Source organism: Oncorhynchus mykiss, chromosome 5, assembly GCF_057628025.1.
Source record: "Oncorhynchus mykiss isolate SJ-2025 chromosome 5, ASM5762802v1, whole genome shotgun sequence".
Taxonomy (NCBI): domain Eukaryota; kingdom Metazoa; phylum Chordata; class Actinopteri; order Salmoniformes; family Salmonidae; genus Oncorhynchus; species Oncorhynchus mykiss.
This window is the reverse complement of record NC_143026.1, coordinates 84,492,501-84,517,361: the sequence shown is the minus strand read 5'-3', so window position 1 is coordinate 84,517,361 and position 24,861 is coordinate 84,492,501. Positions and strand designations below refer to the sequence as shown.

The window sequence follows — 24,861 nt, the reverse complement described above, 5'->3', positions numbered from 1 at the left end:
GTCCATTAATAATGACCTTGTGAAGTATCTCCCTGAAGGTGCAGTCGGAGATCAAGAGGAAATGGCGCAGCTGGACGGTGAACAGGTACTTTGCTGTGGACCTGAAGCACCGGCACCCTTCGTTGGCCAGCAGTGGGGTGAACGGGGGAACGCAGCTCTCCATCCTCAGCAAGAGCAGCTCTCAGATCCGCATGTCCAGCCTACAGGTCGAGTCGCCAGCCACCTAAGCCACCTGAACTTCAACGGTGAAGCCCAGGACCAGAGCCAGGGAGAGACCACCACTACTACTACTACTACTACCACTACTACTACTTCTATCACCCCTACACCAAGACCCATCAGCCACTTCCACACTGGACCTGATACTATGACCAACCTCACCCCTACACCCAACCTCACCCCTATACCCACACCCAACCACGGACCACTACCAGTGACCAGCCTCACCAACCCATACCCTTTCCCCAACCCATATCCAGACACCACCAACCCATACCCAGAGACAACCAACCCGTACCCTGACACAACCCTGATCCTGGACTCTGGAGAACGCATCCCGGACCCTCCTAACTGCACTGCACCCAAAAGCCCAACTGAGCCCTTCATATAACGAACTGGATCAACAACTCAACCCTAATAAAGCCATGGCGAATCAATCACACCTAAACAAGCCCAATCCCTAGCCCAATCCAAACTAACATACCCAATACAATCCAAACTAACCCACCCCTAGCCCAATCCAAACTAACGTACCCAATACAATCCAAACTAACCCACCCCTAGCCCAATCCAAACTAACGTACCCAATACAATACAAACTAACCCACCCCTAGCCCAATCCAAACTAACGTACCCAATACAATCCAAACTAACCCACCCCTAGCCCAATCCAAACTAACGTACCCAATACAATCCAAACTAACCCAACCCCTAGCCCAATCCAAACTAACCCAACCCCTAACCCTATCCAAACTAACCCAACCCCTAACCCAATCCAAACTAACCCAACCCCTAGCCCAATCCAAACTAACCCAACCCCTAACCCTATCCAAACTAACCCAACCCCTAACCCAATCCAAACTAACCCAACCCCTAGCCCTATCCAAACTAACCCAACCCCTAGCCCTATCCAAACTAACCAACCCCTAGCCCTATCCAAACTAACCCAACCACTAACCCAATCCAAACTAACCCAACCCCTAGCCCTATCCAAACTAACCAACCTAATACAATACAAACTAACCAACCCCTAGCCCTATCCAAACTAACCCAACCCCTAGCCCTATCCAAACTAACCAACCCCTAGCCCTATCCAAACTAACCAACCCCTAGCCCTATCCAAACTAACCAACCCCTAGCCCTATCCAAACTAACCCAACCCCTAGCCCTATCCAAACTAACCAACCCCTAGCCCTATCCAAACTAACCCAACCCCTAGCCCTATTCAAACTAACCCAACCCCTAACCCTATCCAAACTAACGTACCCAATACAATACAAACTAACCCAACCCCTAGCCCTATTCAAACTAACCCAACCCCTAACCCTATCCAAACTAACCTACCCAATACAATACAAACTAACCCAACCCCTAGCCCTATCCAAAGTAACCCAACCCCTAGCCCTATAAAAAACCTACCAAATACAATTCAAACGAACCCAACCCTAAACCCTATTCAAACTAACCTACCCAATACAATCCAAACTAACCCAACCCCTAGCCCTATCCAAACTAACCCAACCCCTAGCCCTATCCAAACTAACCCAACCCCTAACACTATTCAAACTAACCCAACCCCTAGCCCTATTCAAACTAACCTACCCAATACAATCCAAACTAACCCAACCCCAAGCCCTATTCAAACTAACCCAACCCCTACCCCTATCTAAACTAACCTATCCAATACAATCCAAACTAACCCAACCCCTAGCCCTATTCAAACTAACCTACCCAATACAATACAAACTAACCCAACCCCTAGCCCCATCCAAACCAACCTATCCAATACAATCCAAACTAACCCAACCCCTAGCCCTATTCAAACTAACCTACCCAATACAATCCAAACTAACCCAACCCCAAGCCCTATTCAAACTAACCTACCCAATACAATCCAAACTAACCCAACCCCTAGCCCTATCCAAACTAACCCAACCCCTATCCAAACTAACCTACCCAATACAATACAAACTAACCCAACCCCTAGCCCTATCCAAACTATACCAATCCCTATCCCTATCCAAACTAACCTAACCAATACAATCTAAACGAACCCAACCCCGAACCCTATTCAAACTAACCTACCAATACAATCCAATCTAACCCAACCCCTAGCCATCTACAAACTAACCAAACCCCTAGCCCTATCCAAACTAACTTAACCCCTAGCCCTATCTAAACTAACCCAACCCCTAACCCCAACCAAACTAACCAACCCAATCCAATCCAAACTTAACAAACCCCTAGCCCTATCCAAAATAACCCAACCCCTAGCCCTATCCAAACTAACCAACCCTTAGCCCAATCTAAATCAACCAACCCAATACAAATCCAAACTAACCCAACCCCTAGCCCTATCCAAACTAACCCAACCCCTAGCCCTATCTAAACTAACGTACCCAATACAATCCAAACTAACCCAACCCCTAACCATATTCAAACAAACCCAACCCCTAGCCCTATCCAAACTAACCCAACCCCTAGCCCAATCCAAACTAACCCAACCCCTAACCCTATTCAAACTAACCCAACGCCTAGCCCAATCCAAACTAACCCAACCCCTAACCCTATTCAAACCAACCCAACCCCTATCCAAACTAACCCAGCCCCTAGCCCAATCCAAACTAACCCAACCACTAGCCCTATACAAACTAACCCAACCCAATACAATCCAAACTAACCCAACCCCTAGCCCCATCCAAACCAACCTATCCAATACAATCCAAACTAACCCAACCCCTAGCCCTATTCAAACTAAGCAACCCGGTACACTCCAAACTAACCCAACCCCTAGCCCTATTCAAACTAACCCAACCCAATACAATCCAAACTAACACAACCCCTAGCCCTATCCAAACTAACCCAACCCCTAGCCCTATCCAACCTAACCCAACACCTATTCCTATTCCTAACCAAACCCCAACCCACCACTATCCAACCTAACCCAACACCTATTCCTATTCCTAACCAAACCCCAACCCACCACTATCCAACCTAACCCAACACCTATTCCTATTCCTAACCAAACCCCAACCCACCACTATCCAACCTAACCCAACACCTAGTCCTTAGCAATCCAACTCATCCATACCTAAACTAACCTGACTCCTATTTCTATCCAAACCAGCCTATCACTATGTAAACTATCCCAGCCAACCCTGACTTAACCTACTCCAACATTAAAACCCAACTCTACCAGACAGGAACAGAACACCTAACACCTCACCAGCAGCACCTGTTCACGAGCAGTTGTAGGTGAATCCACCTTTAAACTGTTACAACTACAGTGTCTCCATCATGGAGCAAACCACCGTCAGTGGTAGTGGCCTAGCAGTGAATGTCAATCACCATTCAGAAGCCATCAGACAAGGATCTTTACAAGGAAGGCAGAAGGCTATGAAGGAAAAGCATGGTTAATGGTCTGTACATATCATCATGGTGTTATGTCAAAAAGCCTCCCCCCGTTTATCACGTAGAGCAGAATAGCTGGACCACTTCAGTGCTGCTGGAACATCCATGTAATACCACCGGTCATTGCAATCATATCATCATGTCCGAAGAATGACAATAGGTATTTAACAACTCCTCCTCCTCTCTTTCCTCAGTCTGTCTTTCAGCTTGTTGCAGACTCAAGTTAAGACTGTGTTTTGTTGTTCTGGGTATTGTTGTTGTTATGGCAACTCAATTACGGAGCAGTAACAAAACCACAAACCCTCTATCAGAGTCCAAAATGTGCATGTGTACGCACAGCAGTGTTCTAGAATATTGGACCGTTGGCTTTCATACTTTTTGAATTCTCAGCAGAGCACGTTGGTTGGAAATTTTGGCAAGGTGCGCGTTCGGCTGACCATTCCCATGCGAATTGTGGTCTCAGAGTCATGTAGCTACTGTATGTCACAACGAGATGCCGGACTATCACGTTACTAAGTCTGTGGCCGGACTATCGCGCCACTGAGTCTGTTTGACTCTGAAATAAGCTTTACACGTCCTGTACAGGAGAAGCAACAAACCGGCCAATCGAGACAGACTGACCTAATGTAAATATTTATCAGCTGACCAATCAGGTTGCAAGTGTGTGCCTGTTTGTAGAGGGCATAGATTTAGATAGACATTGCATCTTTGTATTTGTCCCACTATGGCATCTGTGAGAGAAAAGGCAACACCATTGAGACCATGTCCAGTTTGAAGTAGTCACTTTATTAATTTACTACTTCTATGAGTTGGCAAACAAACTAAAAAGGTGCATACTGTGGTCTGGACTATTATTTGAACAGGTATAAATGTTGCCTATTTACTGCCACCTGCAGTTCTGGAATGTTTGCTCACAAGAATAATTAATTGGCTGATCCCTCCTGATGAACTGGATAGAATTATGGGATCCTTTCTTAACCCATAGGAAGTTCCACCCAGTTGACTACTTAAAAATGGTGAGTCCTCAATGGCACTGCCCATGCTAAAAAATACTTTTGGGCACTAGTGTTGTCTATCTAAGTCTATGGTAGAGGGAGAATGATCATGTGAGGTTACTGTAAAATAATGAACAGTGAAAGGACACAAAATGGAGGCTAACACACTGCATCATGGGATACTATTCAGGCCTGGAGACTCAAGCCAGGATCAAGGCAAAATAAATAATTAATGGACCAACAGTAGAAACAATGTCTCTTAAAATATGAAGATAATAGTCAACCACCACCAGAAGTAGAGCATCATAGTGCTTTGTATGACCGTATATGACGTCAGCGGCTATGTGTCAGCCAATGGTACGTGTCACCTTTACCTGTGTAAGCTGTGATTGGTGGAGTGACAGGAAGATGATGATGTCACTTCCTCCTTGCTATATGTACCACTGTTACTAGAGATAGAGGAATTCTTCCCACTGGGCACACATTGAATCAATGTTGTTTCCATGTAATTTCAATGAAATTATGTTGAACCAAAGTGGAATAGACGTTGAATTGACGTCTGTGCCCAGTGGGATTCTTCTGAGGAAGACAGATGACATGGGTAAAACCAGTATTTATGTGAAAGGTATATTTTCTACAGTTCAATAATGAGGAATGAAATGCCAAAAATCAAACCTGCGTTAAGGTAAGATGGTCATCTATTTTAGAAGGATGAACAATGCTAAGATTTGCCAACTACGACCATTACACACCAAACCTCTTTAAATCTTAGCATTGCTTATGATGACAAGATGCCTTGGTTCATTTCGGGAGAGGATTGATAGTGCCACTAGTTTTAAACAGCCGGTAGTACAGAAAATGTCAATGACAACTTACTCATGAATGGGTATCGTGAGTTCAATGTATAACTGTGTTACAATGTCTGCATGAATTGTATTTTTCTTTCTTCTTTTGAATCTGTTTACAATTGTTTTGTGAGATTATTACTGTACCTGATGCTGAAAAGGCAATGCAGTCCAATCTAGATTTTACCCTAGTTTCTTCAGCAGTCTCTCAGCTAGCTTCAATTTGTATATTTAACTAAATAGATAACTTAGACCGACAGAAAGTATTTTACCACATTGAGGTTTGATAAACACCTTCCTGAATTGTGTTTTTAAAAAAGTATTATTTTGGGGTATTTCTCTCATTCCAAAGATGAACACTAGACTCCACACTGAGTTTCACGGCCGTATACATTTGCAAAGGCTGAGTAAAAGCTTTGCAACTGATGTCACTACAGATTTGATCCTTTGGTCTGATTTAACTATTATTATTCTATATTATAATCCCATGTTAATCCTAATCCCATGTTAATCTCTCCTAGTATACTTTAGTCTCCAAAGTGCCTTTATGCACAAAACGGCAAGTATTTCTGTTAATCTGAGAGATTTTTTTAGACATTATTTTTTAAACGAAACTGCAAAGTATGTAAAAACATGTGGTCAACAAAAGTGCTTTTATGATGTTACACTGAATCAGTATTTTATTAACCTGGAGGCCTTTGAAGTACCTAGAGCTCATTTCTGGTTTAAGATGGGCATAACCTATGAACTTTAACCTACGACCTATAACCTACGACCGATGACCTTTTGAAATAAGCCACTTTTATTTTGAGTAAATATCTACTATGGTCTATCTATATCATTACACAATAATAGGTATGATTGACTCTGTTCTATTTTGCAGCATTCAGTCCTTTATACTCATACTATTTTTTGTATATCAAAATAATGGGATACTGGTTGATTTAATTAAGTTACTGTGCACCGTTTGTGACTGCAGGCAAATGCGGTGCTTTTAAACGGGAGAGAAAGACAAAAAACTGTATATATATATATATATATATATATATATATATATATATATATTCTCAATTTGGTTTGGTCACATACAGTACGAATAATTGCCTTTATTCTCAAACTGAAACGGAAAAAAAAAAACGTTTTGTCATATTATTTTATTTATATACTATAAACTATAGATAATGCAACAATGCATATCTGTAAACAGTGTGTTAGCGTGTCAAACGCTTGATGAACAGTTGATGACTCCACAACTCCCCAGCCCACCTGAAAAAGCACAGCTCTTTAACAGTACTATCTGATCAGAAACACAAAACTTCCTGTTAGGAATAGTTTCCCGTTGTTCATTAAAGAAGCTGGTTCAGATGAAGAAGAATGGCAAGGAGGGCAGACAGAAAGCAGTAATGTGCTGTGTTTTTCTTCAGTCTGGACCTGTCTTTAGCAGTCCTACTCTTGAGATGCTTTACACTGGCCTTTAATATGGGTCCATCCATGCGTGTGCGAATACAGATGGCCAAAAGGTGTCCATGTTTCACTGTGAAACAGGTTGGACAATCAGAAAGAGATGATCTGCTTTTGGTTCCCACACCAAGTTGAATGTTTAGCAGGAGTTCCTTATTAAAACCATAATGACAGTCTCAGCATGTCATGAGCCAATTTTAAGAGTATGAATATACATTTTCAAGAGTAATTATGTTATGAAATATTAAACAATACACAGCCTTATATCGCCGGTCAATGTGATGTCAATTAGAGATGTAATCATTCTGAGAATACAGTATATTGTTTATTAAATCTGTTGTTATAATGAACAATGAAGTAGTTATCTACATACATGTACAGTAGTTTAGATGTGTCCCAAATTGCACCCTTTTCTCCAATCCTTGAATAGTGTACTACTTTTGACCAAGGCCCATAGGGAAAAAGTTCTGCACTAAATAGGGAATTGGGTAGCATTTGGGATGGAGACTGTGGTTTACAAATATGTGTAGTCTACCATTGTGGCTTATAAATGGTCAACTGAATTCTGCCGTGTCATTGTGTAAGACAGTATCTCGTAGATGGAGTCGTCCGTGGTGCAAAGTGAATATTAGCAGTCATTAGAATTTTGCTCCGTGGTTGTTATCATTTTAGTATTATTTTGGTGATAGTGATTGTTCAAATATGAAGCATATTGTATTGCTGCCTATAATCTCTTGTAGACTGATGCATGCATCTCTTGATGGTTTGATCCTTTTCCCCAAGCTGTGTTGATTATTCTGCAGATGAAATCTTACTGGGAGATGATGGAACCTTTTATAGACATGTTCTTAAACAGTTCACAGAATCCTGAGGGAATTGTAAGTGTGACATCCGTTTTACTGCATTCTGATCATGTAGTCAGCAATTTCAAGGAAAAAGCAGCTCCAAGGAAGAAAAATACAATGGTGTTCAATAGTGAATAATTATTTTAAACTATTTAACCAGAAAGGGGCATAGGGTTAGAAAGCCATCCACTAAACTGTGAATAATATTTTTCTGTTTGACAACAGAGTTGCTGGTCAATTGTCAATAAGAAGGGGCATTTTAAAACATTTATGATCGGGCCTAGTCAGAACCACCCTGTTCATTCAATTTCATTTGAATGTTAATACGTTTTAGAGTCCTTTGACATGAGTGTAATTGCCATACTACATTTCTAAATAAATAGCCAATACCTTTTATAGTTTCCAACCATCACAAGATGACATTTAGAAAGCTGGCTCTGTTTTGGATGGAAAAGAGACAACAGGGCTGTGTTCAGCAGGGCACCATGTTGTGGAACATCATGTAGAACAAACATGTCACTCTGAAATGTTAAGTAATGTAAGGACTCACATCAGCTCTCTTCATGACATTTCTATCTGCAACGTTCCACATTTGCCTACCTAACATAGCCCAGGACAAAGGTACTGTACAGTGATGGCTGAATGTAATGTAACTGTTGTATCTGTGGTCTGAAGGGTTGGGCTCAATTACATTTCAATTCAGTCAATGCCGGAAGTAAACAAAACATTTTCTCAATGCTTTTTAATGAAAAACAAATGGAATTAAGAATTTCAGTTTGAATTGAAATGTAATATGCCATAATTCTGGTGACCTGACCGCTGCCTGCTTCAGGCTCTTTTTAAACTCATGTTTTCTCTTCTGTTTCACCGCTGCCTGCTTCAGGCTCTTTTTAAACTCATGTTTTCTCTTCTGTTTCACCGCTGCCTTCTTCAGGCTCTTTTTAAACTCATGTTTCATCTTCTGTTTCACCGCTGCGCTGTATAAATGTCTTCTTGTTTTGATGTATATATTAAAACAGGGGTAGGAAACCCTGTTCTTGGTGTGCCGCAGGTACAGCAGGATTTTGATCCATCTAGGCACCACGCTGGACCAACTGAGCTAATTGATCAGTTCAGTAATTGCCTAAATTCAACATACCTGGTCTTCCAGGTTGGTTAAATCAAAAACATGAAGTGCCTGTGGCCCTCCAGGACCAGGGTTACCTACCCCTGTAATAAAGAGGTTTTGTACATTAATATTGTATTATTGACTTTAAGTCGTAATAAATGTTTTGGACTTGTTGACTCATTGATGTTGTGTATGTGTGTTTGTTATTTGGACTTATAGTACAGCCCTGTATTAGCCTGGTGCCAGATCTGATTGTGCTTTTTTGCCAACTCGTATGTCCAGTGTCATGCCAAACATGACATGACGATAGGAGTTGGCAAAACAGCACAAACAGATCAGGCACCAGGCTAGCCCTCTAAATAAACAGCATCACATCAGAAATGTTCAGTAATGTTGTGGCCAGGGACCTGTTAGGGGGGAAAGAGTTTTCAGTTTTTTACAGCTTCAGAAGAGAGAGAACACAATTCACACACAGATGTGAATATTACACCATCTCAACTCCAAAATACCACAAAAGCAGTTTACAAGTCAAAGTGCTGCATCCATTTCAGTAGCTTAGTCTCACAGTCAATACAAGTCTTGTTCAGTTCAGATCAGTTCCATGTTCTTGTCACAATTTGAACCCAACAAAGAAGCATGCACACTAATATATTATGCAGCCCATGTTATAATAGAGTATACAGCTTTTTTTTTATATCAAATTAATCAAAGTGCAGGATATCTTAGCATAGTATGCTTATCATATTCCACAAAAAATGACATATTATAATTGATATAATTCATGATATGAATACACAGGATGATTGCCTTACATGTCAGATGCATATATGAGCAACACAGACCAGTAGTACATGGTAAAGGTACCAGAGGTCATCATCTGAGACATAACCTCCTTTTCCCACAATCACAGATTCACATAGGAGGTCACAAGCTCCAAAGCATGAATGGCTTTTTAATATAGTGTTTCATGTATATATACACTGAATACTTTAACCATGTACAGTACCCATTTACTGATTTGTTTATCTTCTGGAAAGGTACTAAAATGGCCCCCATAAAATATGATTCTACAGTGCTCCCTTGTGGAGAGATGCAACTATTGACACCAAGAAATAAACAGACAAGATAATCCAGAACCTGTACATTTTCCCAACTACACAATACAAATATCTGAAAACATACACATACTGTACAGTTGCAACCTCTTGACATATCCGTCTGTCAATAAAATGTCCTTTCCCTAAAAAGTATTGATAGTACACGAAGTATGTAACAACACATTTTTGCAATTTGTCAATAAATTGATATACAATTGATATAATTCTATTGAAATGCAAGTTTTATTATATTTTATTAATTTACTCATTTTATTATACAACTAAATGTTGTTACACCATAAACCTAGTACCTACATATATGTGTATATGATACAAAATATTAACATGTTCAAAATTAAATAATTAAGATGTGTAATGGCTATATGTTGTACAGATTGCTCAGAAATATAGAACACTTTGAAACAGTTTTGACATAAATACGCTGACTTTGGTGTTAATAAAATCTCTAAATAAATGCAATGTCCAAGAAAACGGGAGTATAAAGTTTCAAAAGAAAAACCAATCTAGACTATCTATAATCTATCATCTCTATAATTTCTATCATCTCTATAATCTATAATCTCTATAATCGATCATCTGTATAATCTAATCTATATAATCTATCATCTCTATAATTGATATTATCTCTATAATCTATACATCTCTATATCGCTATCATCTATAATCTCTTATCAACAATCTATAATCTCATTCATTCATGTTTATGTACACGTCTACATTAAAACCTCTTAAACTGACAGTCCCTGAAATTGTGCACTAGAATTACTTTTAAAAATATGTAAATGTTTACCTTACCTATTTTATTGACTTCCCACTGTTTTGTCAGAAGACAGCAATGCAGACCTTCCTCTGTCGAATAAACTTGTATTTGCCTCCCTCTGGTGGTCGGTTTCATTATTACATCAATTTATATCACTTCACTGCAATGTGACATCAAAGGGGCGGTCCTTAGAAAAACATTTATCCAGCTCGACTGCTTCACAGCACAGACATGGCAAAGCAATCGCTGAATTTGTCTCGAGCAGGCGGATCTAAATACAACAGAGCTCTACGATAAAGAACGCAATCTACACACTTCCTTAAACCTAAAATAAGTAAAGAAGTAATTTTGTGTGGAAGTCAAACATTTGTTTTACTTTGGAGGCAGACACATTGCATATGGTCAGAGCGACATAATCGATGCCTTTACATAGCCCTTCTCCCCTTGTCTATTAGAGGGAAGCATGCTGTTTAAATGGCCCAAATGTGTATTGAGACGTTCACAAATGTAACAGATTTTGACTATCATTAATGTCATGATACAGTGCCTTCGGAAAAGTATTCAGACCCCTTGACGTTTTCCATATTTTGTTACATTAGAGCCATATTCTAAAATTGATTAAATTGTTTTTTTCCCTCATCAATCTACACACACTCTACCATAAAGGTCTGAATGGTGTAGTGCTCCAGACATAGTTGTCCTTCTGGAAGGTTCTCCCATCTCCACAGAGGAACTCTAGAGCTCTGTCAGAGTGACCATTTGGTTCTTGGTCACCTACCTGACCAAGGACCTTCTCCCCTGATTGCTCAGTTTGGTCTGGTGGCCAGCTCTAAGAAGAGTCTTGGCAATTCCAAACTTCACTGAGTTCTTGGGGACCATCAATGCTGCAGACATTTTTTGGCACCCTTCCCCATATCTGTGCCTTGACACAATCCTATCTCTGAGCTCTGCGGACAATTCCTTCGACCTCATGTCTTGGTTTTTGCTCTGACATGCACTGTCAACTGTGGGACCTTATATAGATAGGTGTGTGCCTTTCCAAATCATGCCAATTAATTGAATTTACCACAGGTGGACTCAAATCCAGTTGTAGAAATATCTCAAGGATGATCAATGGAAACAGGATGCACCTGAGCTCAATTTCAAATCTCTTAGCGAAGGGTCTGGATACTTATGTAAATCAGGTATTTCTGTTAAAACATTTTTATACATTTGCTAAATGTCTAAAACGATGTTTTTGCTCTGTCATTAAAGGGTATTGTGTATCGATCGCTGAGGATTTAGTTTCATTTCATCCATGTTAGAACTAGGCTGTAACGTAACAACATGTGGAGAAAGTACTTTCCGAAGAAACTATATGTTTGGTCAAGTAATAAAGAATGTGAAATATTTTGGGTAGATGTTCCGAAAACAGATTATTATATTAGGACATATTATAAAGTATGAAGAGGCTTATTCATTCCCAACTGTATGTTATTTTATCATTTCATAATCGTTGTATTTGTTTTAGTATACTTTTACTGTGTACTAGATCATATGGGTTGAATTTTTGTTATTTTTCTCAGACATACAGTGCCTTGCGAAAGTATTCGGCCCCCTTGAACTTTGCGACCTTTTGCCACATTTCAGGCTTCAAATATAAAGATATAAAACTGATTTTTTTTGTGAAGAATCAACAACAAGTGGGACACCATCATGAAGTGGAATGACATTTATTGGATATTTCAAACTTTTTTAACAAATCAAAAACTGAAAAATTGGCCGTGCAAAATTATTCAGCCCCTTTACTTTCAGTGCAGCAAACTCTCTCCAGAAGTTCAGTGAGGATCTCTGAATGATCCAATGTTGACCTAAATGACTAATGATGATAAATACAATCCACCTGTGTGTAATCAAGTCTCCGTATAAATGCACCTGCACTGTGATAGTCTCAGAGGTCCGTTAAAAGCGCAGAGAGCATCATGAAGAACAAGGAACACACCAGGCAGGTCCGAGATACTGTTGTGAAGAAGTTTAAAGCCGGATTTGGATACAAAAAGATTTCCCAAGCTTTAAACATCCCAAGGAGCACTGTGCAAGCGATAATATTGAAATGGAAGGAGTATCAGACCACTGCAAATCTACCAAGACCTGGCCGTCCCTCTAAACTTTCAGCTCATACAAGGAGAAGACTGATCAGAGATGCAGCCAAGAGGCCCATGATCACTCTGGATGAACTGCAGAGATCTACAGCTGAGGTGGGAGACTCTGTCCATAGGACAACAATCAGTCGTATATTGCACAAATCTGGCCTTTATGGAAGAGTGGCAAGAAGAAAGCCATTTCGTAAAGATATCCATAAAAAGTGTCGGTTAAAGTTTGCCACAAGCCACCTGGGAGACACACCAAACATGTGGAAGAAGGTGCTCTGGTCAGATGAAACCAAAACTGAACTTTTTGGCAACAATGCAAAACGTTATGTTTGGTGTAAAAGCAACACAGCTCATGACCCTGAACACACATCCCCACTGTCAAACATGGTGGTGGCAGCATCATGGTTTGGGCCTGCAGGGACAGGGAAGATGGTTAAAATTGATGGGAAGATGGATGGAGCCAAATACAGGACCATTCTGGAAGAAAACCTGATGGAGTCTGCAAAAGACCTGAGACTGGGACGGAGATTTGTCTTCCAACAAGACAATGATCCAAAACATAAAGCAAAATCTACAATGGAATGGTTCAAAAATAAACATATCCAGGTGTTAGAATGGCCAAGTCAAATTCCAGACCTGAATCCAATCGAGAATCTGTGGAAAGAACTGAAAACTGCTGTTCACAAATGCTCTCCATCCAACCTCACTGAGCTCGAGCTGTTTTGCAAGGAGGAATGGCAAAAAATTTCAGTCTCTCGATGTGCAAAACTGATAGAGACATACCCCAAGCGACTTACAGCTGTAATCGCAGCAAAAGGTGGCGCTACAAAGTATTAACATAAGGGGGCTGAATAATTTTGCACGCCCAATTTTTCAGTTTTTGAATTGTTAAAAAAGTTTGAAATATCCAAGAAATGTCGTTCTACTTCATGATTGTGTCCCACTTGTTGTTGATTCTTCACAAAAAAATACAGTTTTATATCTTTATGTTTGAAGCCTGAAATGTGGCAAAAGGTCGCAAAGTTCAAGGGGGCCGAATACTTTCGCAAGGCACTGTAGATAAACAATTCCAGATGAAAGCCAAAGGTCATAGCTTTCTGGGGGGAAACAACACTACACCATTAAAATATTGCCCTCTTGCTAGATGGATGACTAAAGCCATAGCGAAACAGTACAAAACTGGTTTTAAGACAATTAATAACAACAAAAAACAAGGTCTACATAAATAATCATCTTTACAGTGTAGTGCTCCATACATGCTTGTGCACTGTGCAACATGTTGCATTACAATCCATAAGGTAGAAATGGTTGTTCTTCTCTGTACTCTTCAGAGAGATCAGTTGAACCTCTTCCTTCAGGTTGATGAGGGGATAGAGGTCAGTTGAACCTCTTCCTTCAGGTTGATGAGGGGATAGAGATCAGTTGAACCTCTTCCTTCAGGTTGATGAGGAGATAGAGGTCAGTTGAACCTCTTCCTTCAGGTTGATGAGGGGATAGAGGTCAGTTGAACCTCTTCCTTCAGGTTGATGAGGGGATAGAGGTCAGTTGAACCTCTTCCTTCAGGTTGATGAGGGGATAAAGGTCAGTTGAACCTCTTCCTTCAGGTTGATTAGGGGAGAGAGGTCAGTTGAACCTCTTCCTTCAGGTTTACGAGAGAGATCAGTTGAACCTCTTCTTTCAGGTTGATTAGGGGAGAGAGGTCAGTTGAACCTCTTCCTTCAGGTTGATGAGAGAGATCAGTTGAACCTCTTCTTTCAGGTTGATTAGGGGAGAGAGGTCAGTTGAACCTCTTCCTTCAGGTTGATGAGAGAGATCAGTTGAACCTCTTCTTTCAGGTTGATTAGGGGAGAGAGGTGAGTTGAACCTCTTCCTACAGGTTGAGGAGAGGTGAGAGGTCAGTTGAACCTCTTCCTTCAGGTTGATGAGGGGAGAGAGGTCAGTTGAACCTCTTCCTCTCAATCATTATGTTTAATTTATCACTACTCTGCATTTCTAACAAACCGGGGCCAGTCCATTTCTACTATGGACACAAGCGCAGTCCACTGGAGTCCACTAGCATCCACTAGAGTCCACTAGTGTCTAGTTTCCAGGCAACACACAGCCAGCAAGTCCATGTCTGGCAACAATAGCAGCAACCCACCCAAACACAGCACAGTCCATTTAGAAAGCCCTGACAGACAAGGCTGTGTATTTACTTGTACTATGGAAGATACAGTATATTGTAGACACTATAAAGTTTGCTTCATTTGGGAATCTGGTCAATCTGTGGCCATTGGGATAATTTGCTTTTTTTTGTATTACTCTTCCTCAGTCTATGGAGCCACACAGCCAATCCAGTGAGTCAACACAACAGACAGCTCAGTCTATGGAACTACACAGCCAATCCAGTGAGTCAACACAACAGACAGCTCAGTCTATGGAGCCACACAGCCAATCCAGTGAGTCAACACAACAGACAGCTCAGTCTATGGAGCCACACAGCCAATCCAGTGAGTCAACACAACAGACAGCTCAGTCTATGGAACCACACAGCCAAGCCAGTGAGTCAACACAACAGACAGCTCAGTCTATGGAGCCACACAGCCAATCCAGTGAGTCAACACAACAGACAGCTCAGTCTATGGAGCCACACAGCCAATCCAGTGAGTCAACACAACAGACAGCTCAGTCTATGGAACCACACAGCCAAGCCAGTGAGTCAACACAACAGACAGCTCAGTCTATGGAACTACACAGCCAAGCCAGTGAGTCAACACAACAGACAGCTCAGTCTATGGAACCACACAGCCAAGCCAGTGAATCAACACAACAGACAGCTCAGTCTATGGAGCCACACAGCCAAGCCAGTGAGTCAACACAACAGACAGCTCAGTCTATGGAACTACACAGCCAATCCAGTGAGTCAACACAACAGACAGCTCAGTCTATGGAACCACACAGCCAAGCCAGTGAGTCAACACAACAGACAGCTCAGTCTATGGAACTACACAGCCAAGCCAGTGAGTCAACACAACAGACAGCTCAGTCTATGGAACCACACAGCCAAGCCAGTGAATCAACACAACAGACAGCTCAGTCTATGGAGCCACACAGCCAATCCAGTGAGTCAACACAACAGACAGCTCAGTCTATGGAACTACACAGCCAAGCCAGTGAGTCAACACAACAGACAGCTCAGTCTATGGAACCACACAGCCAAGCCAGTGAGTCAACACAACAGACAGCTCAGTCTATGGAACCACACAGCCAATCCAGTGAGTCAACACAACAGACAGCTCAGTCTATGGAACTACACAGCCAATCCAGTGAGTCAACACAACAGACAGCTCAGTCTATGGAACCACACAGCCAAGCCAGTGAGTCAACACAACAGACAGCTCAGTCTATGGAACTACACAGCCAAGCCAGTGAGTCAACACAACAGACAGCTCAGTCTATGGAACCACACAGCCAAGCCAGTGAATCAACACAACAGACAGCTCAGTCTATGGAGCCACACAGCCAATCCAGTGAGTCAACACAACAGACAGCTCAGTCTATGGAACTACACAGCCAAGCCAGTGAGTCAACACAACAGACAGCTCAGTCTATGGAACCACACAGCCAAGCCAGTGAGTCAACACAACAGACAGCTCAGTCTATGGAACCACACAGCCAATCCAGTGAGTCAACACAACAGACAGCTCAGTCTATGGAACCACACAGCCAATCCAGTGAGTCAACACAACAGACAGCTCAGTCTATGGAACCACACAGCCAAGCCAGTGAGTCAACACAACAGACAGCTCAGTCTATGGAACCACACAGCCAAGCCAGTGAATCAACACAACAGACAGCTCAGTCTATGGAGCCACACAGCCAATCCAGTGAGTCAACACAACAGACAGCTCAGTCTATGGAACCACACAGCCAAGCCAGTGAATCAACACAACAGACAGCTCAGTCTATGGAGCCACACAGCCAATCCAGTGAGTCAACACAACAGACAGCTCAGTCTATGGAACTACACAGCCAAGCCAGTGAGTCAACACAACAGACAGCTCAGTCTATGGAACTACACAGCCAAGCCAGTGAGTCAACACAACAGACAGCTCAGTCTATGGAGCCACACAGCCAAGCCAGTGAGTCAACACAACAGACAGCTCAGTCTATGGAGCCACACAGCCAAGCCAGTGAGTCAACACAACAGACAGCTCAGTCTATGGAACCACACAGCCAAGCCAGTGAGTCAACACAACAGACAGCTCAGTCTATGGAGCCACACAGCCAAGCCAGTGAGTCAACACAACAGACAGCTCAGTCTATGGAGCCACACAGCCAAGCCAGTGAGTCAACACAACAGACAGCTCAGTCTATGGAACTACACAGCCAAGCCAGTGAGTCAACACAACAGACAGCTCAGTCTATGGAGCCACACAGCCAAGCCAGTGAGTCAACACAACAGACAGCTCAGTCTATGGAACTACACAGCCAAGCCAGTGAGTCAACACAACAGACAGCTCAGTCTATGGAGCCACACAGCCAAGCCAGTGAGTCAACACAACAGACAGCTCAGTCTATGGAACTACACAGCCAAGACAGTGAGTCAACACAACAGACAGCTCAGTCTATGGAGCCACACAGCCAAGCCAGTGAGTCAACACAACAGACAGCTCAGTCTATGGAGCCACACAGCCAAGCCAGTGAGTCAACACAACAGACAGCTCAGTCTATGGAGCCACACAGCCAAGCCAGTGAGTCAACACAACAGACAGCTCAGTCTATGGAACCACACAGCCAAGCCAGTGAGTCAACACAACAGACAGCTCAGTCTATGGAGCCACACAGCCAAGCCAGTGAGTCAACACAACAGACAGCTCAGTCTATGGAGCCACACAGCCAAGCCAGTGAGTCAACACAACAGACAGCTCAGTCTATGGAACTACACAGCCAAGCCAGTGAGTCAACACAATAGACAGCTCAGTCTATGGAGCCACACAGCCAAGCCAGTGAGTCAACACAACAGACAGCTCAGTCTATGGAACTACACAGCCAAGCCAGTGAGTCAACACAACAGACAGCTCAGTCTATGGAGCCACACAGCCAAGCCAGTGAGTCAACACAACAGACAGCTCAGTCTATGGAACTACACAGCCAAGCCAGTGAGTCAACACAACAGACAGCTCAGTCTATGGAACTACACAGCCAAGCCAGTGAGTCAACACAACAGACAGCTCAGTCCATGGAACTACACAGCCAAGCCAGTGAGTCAACACAACAGACAGCTCAGTCTATGGAACTACACAGCCAAGCCAGTGAGTCAACACAACAGACAGCTCAGTCTATGGAACCACACAGCCAAGCCAGTGAGTCAACACAACAGACAGCTCAGTCTATGGAACCACACAGCCAAGCCAGTGAGTCAACACAACAGACAGCTCAGTCTATGGAGCCACACAGCCAAGCCAGTGAGTCAACACAACAGACAGCTCAGTCTATGGAGCCACACAGCCAAGCCAGTGAGTCAACACAACAGACAGCTCAGTCTATGGAACAACATTTAGATCTCTCTAGACTGAGAGGCCTATCTGAGATTTTGGGCACTGCAGAGTCAAGGTGTAGTCCATCCTTGAGAGAGGGGAGGAAGAAAAGAAGAGGGAGGATTGGGAATAGAGAGAGATAGCGAGATTTTTTGTTCTCTCAGACTGTTGAGTTGTGTGTGAGTGAGTCTGTGTTGTGTGTGAGAGTGTTTGTGTCGTCACAGATTGAGACAGAGCTGTGTGTGAGTGTTTGTGTGTCAGTGTGTGTGAGTGTTTGTGTGTCAGTACAGCTCGGGACAGAAGTGTGTGTGAGTGTGTGTTTGTCGATGTGTGTGAGTGTGTGTGTGTCGCTGATGCAGGGCAGCTCCTTGGGGGAGGACTTCTCCAGAACAGAGATCTGTGTGACAGTGGAGCTCTCTGTGAAGAGGGTACGTCTTCTCCTACTGTAGCGCAGATAACCCTGAATCTGCCACTTCCATAGATGCTTCTTCAGCTCTGCCTGCACCTGGACACACGAATGCACACACACACATGCATACGCACGCACACACACACGCGCGCATATGCATGCACGCACACAGGCACAAACACACACACAGAGAGAGAGAGAAAGAGAGAGAGCACTCTGTCATTTGAAAGCACATTGAGAGGTCTGTACACAGCGTTCAGTACATAAAATAATCTTGACATCAGAGACTTGAGATAGCAGTCAATCAGAAACGAAGGGCTATTTGGGCTATTTATCTCTGCAGTAAGAACACTGCGAGTTATTCAATCAAAATCACTGTAATCCTAGATTCTAATTATGTCATTGTAATTATGTTGGTTACTGCTTACTTCTCCATTTAGGAAACAGTAGAGCAGAGCCACCACAAAGCCCTGAGGAAGAAGAAGGAATACAAAGTGAATTTTACAGTTATATGAACTAGCTGCATGTCAAATGTACCTTACTTTGGAACACACATTCCCCTAGGCAGTAGTGGCACACCCAAACCACGTGTGCAGGCACGCAGGCACACAGCCACACCCCTACCACGCCCCTACCACGCCCCTACCACACCCCTACCACGCCCCTACCATGCCCCTACCACACCCCTACCACACCCCTACCACGCCCCTACCACACCCCTACCACACCCCTACCACGCCCCTACCACGCCCCTACCACGCCCCTACCACACCCCTACCACGCCCCTACCACACCCCTGCCACGCCCCTACCACGCCCCTACCACACCCCTACCACACCCCTACCACGCCCCTACCACGCCCCTACCACGCCCCTACCACGCCCCTACCACACCCCTACCACACCCCTACCACGCCCATACCACGCCCCTACCACACCCCTACCACACCCCTACCACACCCCTACCACACCCCTACCTGAAAGGATCCCAGGCCCAGCTCTATGAAGATACGGGCCTCCTCTCCTGTGTTCTCTGGTAGGAAGGCAAACACCATGTAGTGCATCCCAAACAGAGGGATCAGGAACAGAGTGGATTTAGCCAGCCTCCTGCACACAGAGAGAGAGAGAGAGAGAGAGAGAGAGAGAGAGAGAGAGAGAGAGAGAGAGAGAGAGAGAGAGAGAGAGAACAGATAAGAGTCACAATAATGTCTTTGTGTCTGGCTCACCAAACCACCTTTACACGTGTGTGTGTGTGTGTGTGTGTGTGTGTGTGTATGTGTGTGTGTGTGTGTGTGTGTGTAGGGGGGGTGTGTGTGTGTGCTTCTCTGAGACTCACATGAAGTGGCCAGTGTCGTGGCCCCCCACGCCTGGAGATTTGAGCTTCTGTACCAGAATACGGATCACGTTGATGAAGATGATGAAGTTGACCTGGAGCAGTGGAGGAAGAGGAGGAAGAGGAGGAGTTAGGGCTGGATACTTTACAACACTGGGTGGATTAGGGTTAGAGTGGAGTTAGGATTTGGGTTGGAGTTGGGTTAGGAAGAACTGGGATGTGGACATGAAACCAGGGTTAGCGTCAAGTTAGGTTAGGGTTAGGTTAGGGTTAGGCCAATCACCAGTAGTGATGCTGTTATTGGCCCTTTGATGATCCACCAGATGAAGGCCACATCAGTGTCGTCCCAGCAACTACATCAGGACAGAACCACATGATATTATACAGTACAGTATTATTCCAACCACCAACAAGACATTAGTATTCATGTATATAGGCCACATGACAATATCAATTCAGAGTAAGATTATAGTAAACATAAGTTTCTATCCTTACCCTCGGTTATCATAGAAGTTGCGTGTCAGAACCCACACCAACAGTATTGTAGTTGGGAGACCTAACAGATGCAGAGGACAATATCAGCTAGGTGTCCTTACTAAACCATTCCTCTTTGAGTTGCTGAGGAGAGAGAAGTACGTAAAGAGAGAAGTACAGGGGGAAAGACGTAAAAAGAGAAGGACAAAGGGAAGGAGAAAACAAGGAGAGAGATGAGGACATGGAGAAAGTAAAAAGGAGAAGGTCACCTACCCCAGCCGATGAGTGTGTACCACCAGAAGTACTTCTTGTGTGAGACGAAGGTGAGGGCCAGGAGGGTCTGGAGGTACATGCCCTCCACCAGCAACCAGAAGTAGTTAGCCAGGATGCTAAACTGGAAGAAGGCCACCGCTGACTTACACGCCATCTACAGTACACACACACACCATATAGCAACATCAATATCAGAGTTTTCTCAGCTCTTTTATTTGTTATTTTACACTTATTTTACCAGGTAAGTTGACGAAGAACACATTCTCATTTACAGCAACGACCTGGGGAATAGTTACAGGGGAGAGGAGGGGGGATGAGTGAGCCAATTGGACGCTGAGGATGTTTAGGTGGCCATGATGGTATGAGGGCCAGATTGACACCCCTACGCAATGTGCGGGGGTACAGGTTAGTTGAGGTAATTTATACATGTAGGTAGGGGTGAAGTGACTATGAATAGATGATAAACAGCGAGTAGCACCAAAACAAATATTTTCTTAACTCTTCTCGAACTGCACCGTTGGTTAAGGTCTTGTAAGTAAGCATTTCACAGTATACCTCTCATAAATACAAGTAGTAATGCAGTCCATTTCTCCTCTACTTTGAGCCAGGAGAGATTGACATGCGTATTATTAATATTAGCTCTCTGTGTACATCCAAGGGCCAGTCGTGCTGCCCTGTTCTGAGCCAACTGCAAAGTCACTTTTTGTGGCACCTGACCACACGACTGAACAGTAGTCCAGGTGTGACAAAACTAGGGCCTGTAGGACCTGCCTTGTTGATAGTGTTGTTAAGAAGGTAGAAACTTGGGCCTGTAGGACCTGCATTGTTGATAGTGTTGTTAAGAATGTGGAAACTAGAGCCTGTAGGACCTGCCTTGTTGATAGTGTTGTTAAGAAGGTAGAAACTAGAGCCTGTAGGACCTGCCTTGTTGATAGTGTTGTTAAGAAGGTAGAAACTAGAGCCTGTAGGACCTGTCTTGTTGATAGTGTTGTTAAGAAGGTAGAAACTAGGGCCTGTAGGACCTGCATTGTTGATAGTGCTGTTAAGAAGGTAGAAACTAGAGCCTGTAGGACCTGCCTTGTTGATAGTGTTGGTAAGAAGGTAGAAACTAGAACCTGCAGGACCTGCCTTGTTGATAGTGTTGTTAAGAAGGTAGAAACTAGAACCTGCAGGACCTGCCTTGTTGATAGTGTTGGTAAGAAGGTAGAGCAGTGCTTTATTATGGACATTCTTCTCCCTATCTTAGCTACTGTTGTATCACTATGTTTTGACCATGACAGTTTACAATCCAGGGTAACTCCAAGCAGTTTAGTCATCTCAACATGCTCCATTTCCACATTATATATTACAAGATTTAGTTGAGGTTTATGGTTTAGTGAATGTTTTGTCCCAAATACAATGCTTTTAGTTTAAGAAATATTTAGGACTGACTTATTCGTTGCCACCCACTCTGAAACTAATTACAGTTCTTTGTTAAGAGTTGCAGTTAGGACTATCTTATTCTGCATACTTAGACACTTTAGTCAAAGCCAGTGGCATTTCATTAGTAAAGATTGAAAAAAGTAATGGGCCTAGACAGCTGCCCTGGGGAATTCCTGATTCTATCTGGGTTATGTTGGAGAAACTTCCATTAAAGAACACCCTCTGTGTACTGTTAGACAGGTAACACTTTATCCACATTATAGCAGAGGGTGTAAAGCCATGATAATTATGCTTTTCCAGCAGCAGACTATGATCGATAATGTCAAAAGCCTCACTGAAGTCTAACAAAACATCCCCCACAATCTTTTTATCATCCATTTCTCTCAGCCAAACATCAGTCATTTGTGTAAGTGCTGTGCTTGTTGAATGTCCTTCCCTATAAGCGTGCTGAACGTTTGTTGTCAATGTGTTTACTGTAAAATATTATTGTATCTGGTCAAACACCATTTTTTCCAAAAGTTTACTCAGTGTTGGTAACAGGCTGATTGGTCAGATATTTGAGCCAGCAAAGGGGGCTTTACTATTCTTAGGTTTCGGAATGACTTTTACTTCCCTCCAAGCCTGGGGGCACACACTTTCTAGCTTAAATTGAAAACATGGTAAATACGAGTGGCAATATCATCCACTATTATCCTCAGTAATTTTCCATCCAAGTTGTCAGACCACGGTGGCTTGTCATTGTTGATAGACAATAATCATTTATTTTAGCCTAAAATTGTGTGTGTGTGTGTGCTTGTCTAGGAGAGTTGTAATTACACTCTAATCAGGGTCAGACTCAATATGTCCTCTTATGTGAGGTTGGGCCCATTCAGGTTTCAGTCGATATGGGGGTGAGGGTCAGGCGGGACAGCTATCAGCCAGGAGCACCACTCCTCAATTATTTAACCCTGCATCACCCCCCAAACACACACACACTGCCACCTCCACTCCTCCCCTGTACCCCTCTGGTGACTCCCTGAACCCCAATCACACTGCCACCTCCACACCTCCCCTGTACCCCTCTGGTGACTCCCTGAACCCCAATCACACTGCCACCTCCACCCCTCCCCTGTACCCCTCTGGTGGCTCCCTGAACCCCAATCACACTGCCACCTCCACACCTCCCCTGTACCCCTCTGGTGACTCCCTGAACCCCAATCACACTGCCACCTCCACCCCTCCCCTGTACCCCTCTGGTGACTCCCTGAACCCCAATCACACTGCCACCTCCACACCTCCCCTGTACCCCTCTGGTGACTCCCTGAACCCCAATCACACTGCCACCTCCACCCCTCCCCTGTACCCCTCTGGTGACTCCCTGAGCCACAATCATACTGCCACCTCCATCCCTCCCCTGTACCCCTCTGGTGACTCCATGAGCCACAATCATACTGCCACCTCCACCCCCCCCCTGTACCCCTCTGGTGACTCCCTGAACCCCAGTCATACTGCCACCTCCACCCCTCCCCTGTACCCCTCTGGTGACTCCCTGAGCCACAATCATACTGCCACCCTTCTCTACTTCTGCAGTAGTCTCTGTAATCCCCTATCTCCTCTCTGTGCTGTGGATTTAGCTTCTAAATATAGAACCTGGTGTCCTGTTGGGGTGCAAGAGACCTCTCTCTCCCCTCCCTCTCTCTCTCACTCCCCCTCTCTCTCTCTCTCTCTCTCTCTCTCTCTCTCTCTCTCTCTCTTTCCCTCTCCCTTTATATTTCTCTCTCTCTTTATCTATCTTCTCTTATCTGTCTCTCTCCCCTCCCCTCTCCCTCTCTTTCTCCCCTCTCTCTCTTTGTCCCTCTCTCATCATTCTCTCTCTCTTATCAGTCTCTCTCTCTCTTTCATCACTCTTAATGAGTCACCACTGATATTCTGATCCAATGGCCTCACTGCCACAGAAAAGGACCAAAGTCGACTGGACGACTCACTCTTTTTAGAAGCAGGCCAATGTTTTAGCATAAAATTATTTGGAGGAGAAAGTCTCGACTCGCTGTCTCTCACAGATTCATTTCAATGAGCTAAAATGTGCTCTAGTCAGATAGCGTTCACAGCACCCTCTGATGCTTTTCCCATACAACAAGATGAGTCATACATCTGAAGGCAATGACATTCAAAAGAGGAAAGTGCACGGATGAAGACAGACCTATAAAGCCACAGGAACTTAGTAGAAATCGGTGGTATACACTATATGAACTTACATGACAGTAATGGTATAGAATATCTAAATATATGGTGATATAACAGGTGAAGGTGTGACAGGGAGTTACAAATAGTATTAAGACAGTAAGTCCAGTATAGTTTGTGTCGCTTGTTGATGACAGCATGACACTCACGGTGGACATGAAGCAGTGGTCCAGGTTCTCATCAGCGAACAGAACTCCGTCCTTGATGAAAACGGCACTGGCTCTCAGGATGAATGAGGAAAATAGGTTGATGTGGATGTAGTTCCTGGTACAGTGGAACTTCCTGTACAGGAGAGTCAACTTCCTGTTAGACTGACCT

The 24,861-nt window shown here is 43.5% G+C and overlaps 2 protein-coding genes across 4 annotated transcripts in view; one reads left to right on the top strand and one right to left on the bottom strand.

Annotated features, from left to right (window-relative positions):
- adcyap1r1b (ADCYAP receptor type Ib) overlaps window positions 1-9,068 on the top strand; it is a 67,087-nt gene extending 58,019 nt beyond the window's left edge. Inside the window, 2 exon segments of one of the 3 annotated variants that reach the window (NM_001124641.1) lie at window positions 39-379; window positions 8,982-9,068. In NM_001124641.1, the coding sequence (NP_001118113.1) occupies window positions 39-227 (189 nt within the window). In that variant the 3' untranslated portion in view covers window positions 228-379; window positions 8,982-9,068. 3 annotated transcript variants of the gene reach the window in all.
- A 5,003-nt stretch (window positions 9,069-14,071) lies between these two features.
- Window positions 14,072-24,861, bottom strand: part of LOC110523020 (pituitary adenylate cyclase-activating polypeptide type I receptor) — a 65,135-nt gene continuing 54,345 nt past the window's right edge. The window contains exons 6-13 of the mRNA XM_036978567.2: window positions 24,693-24,825; window positions 20,902-21,055; window positions 20,650-20,710; window positions 20,438-20,507; window positions 20,158-20,249; window positions 19,799-19,928; window positions 19,251-19,292; window positions 14,072-18,918 (exon numbers count right to left, since the gene is read on the bottom strand). Coding sequence (XP_036834462.2) covers window positions 18,574-18,918; window positions 19,251-19,292; window positions 19,799-19,928; window positions 20,158-20,249; window positions 20,438-20,507; window positions 20,650-20,710; window positions 20,902-21,055; window positions 24,693-24,825 — 1,027 coding nt within the window. The 3' untranslated portion in view covers window positions 14,072-18,573. The remainder of the gene's footprint in view (window positions 18,919-19,250; window positions 19,293-19,798; window positions 19,929-20,157; window positions 20,250-20,437; window positions 20,508-20,649; window positions 20,711-20,901; window positions 21,056-24,692; window positions 24,826-24,861) is intronic.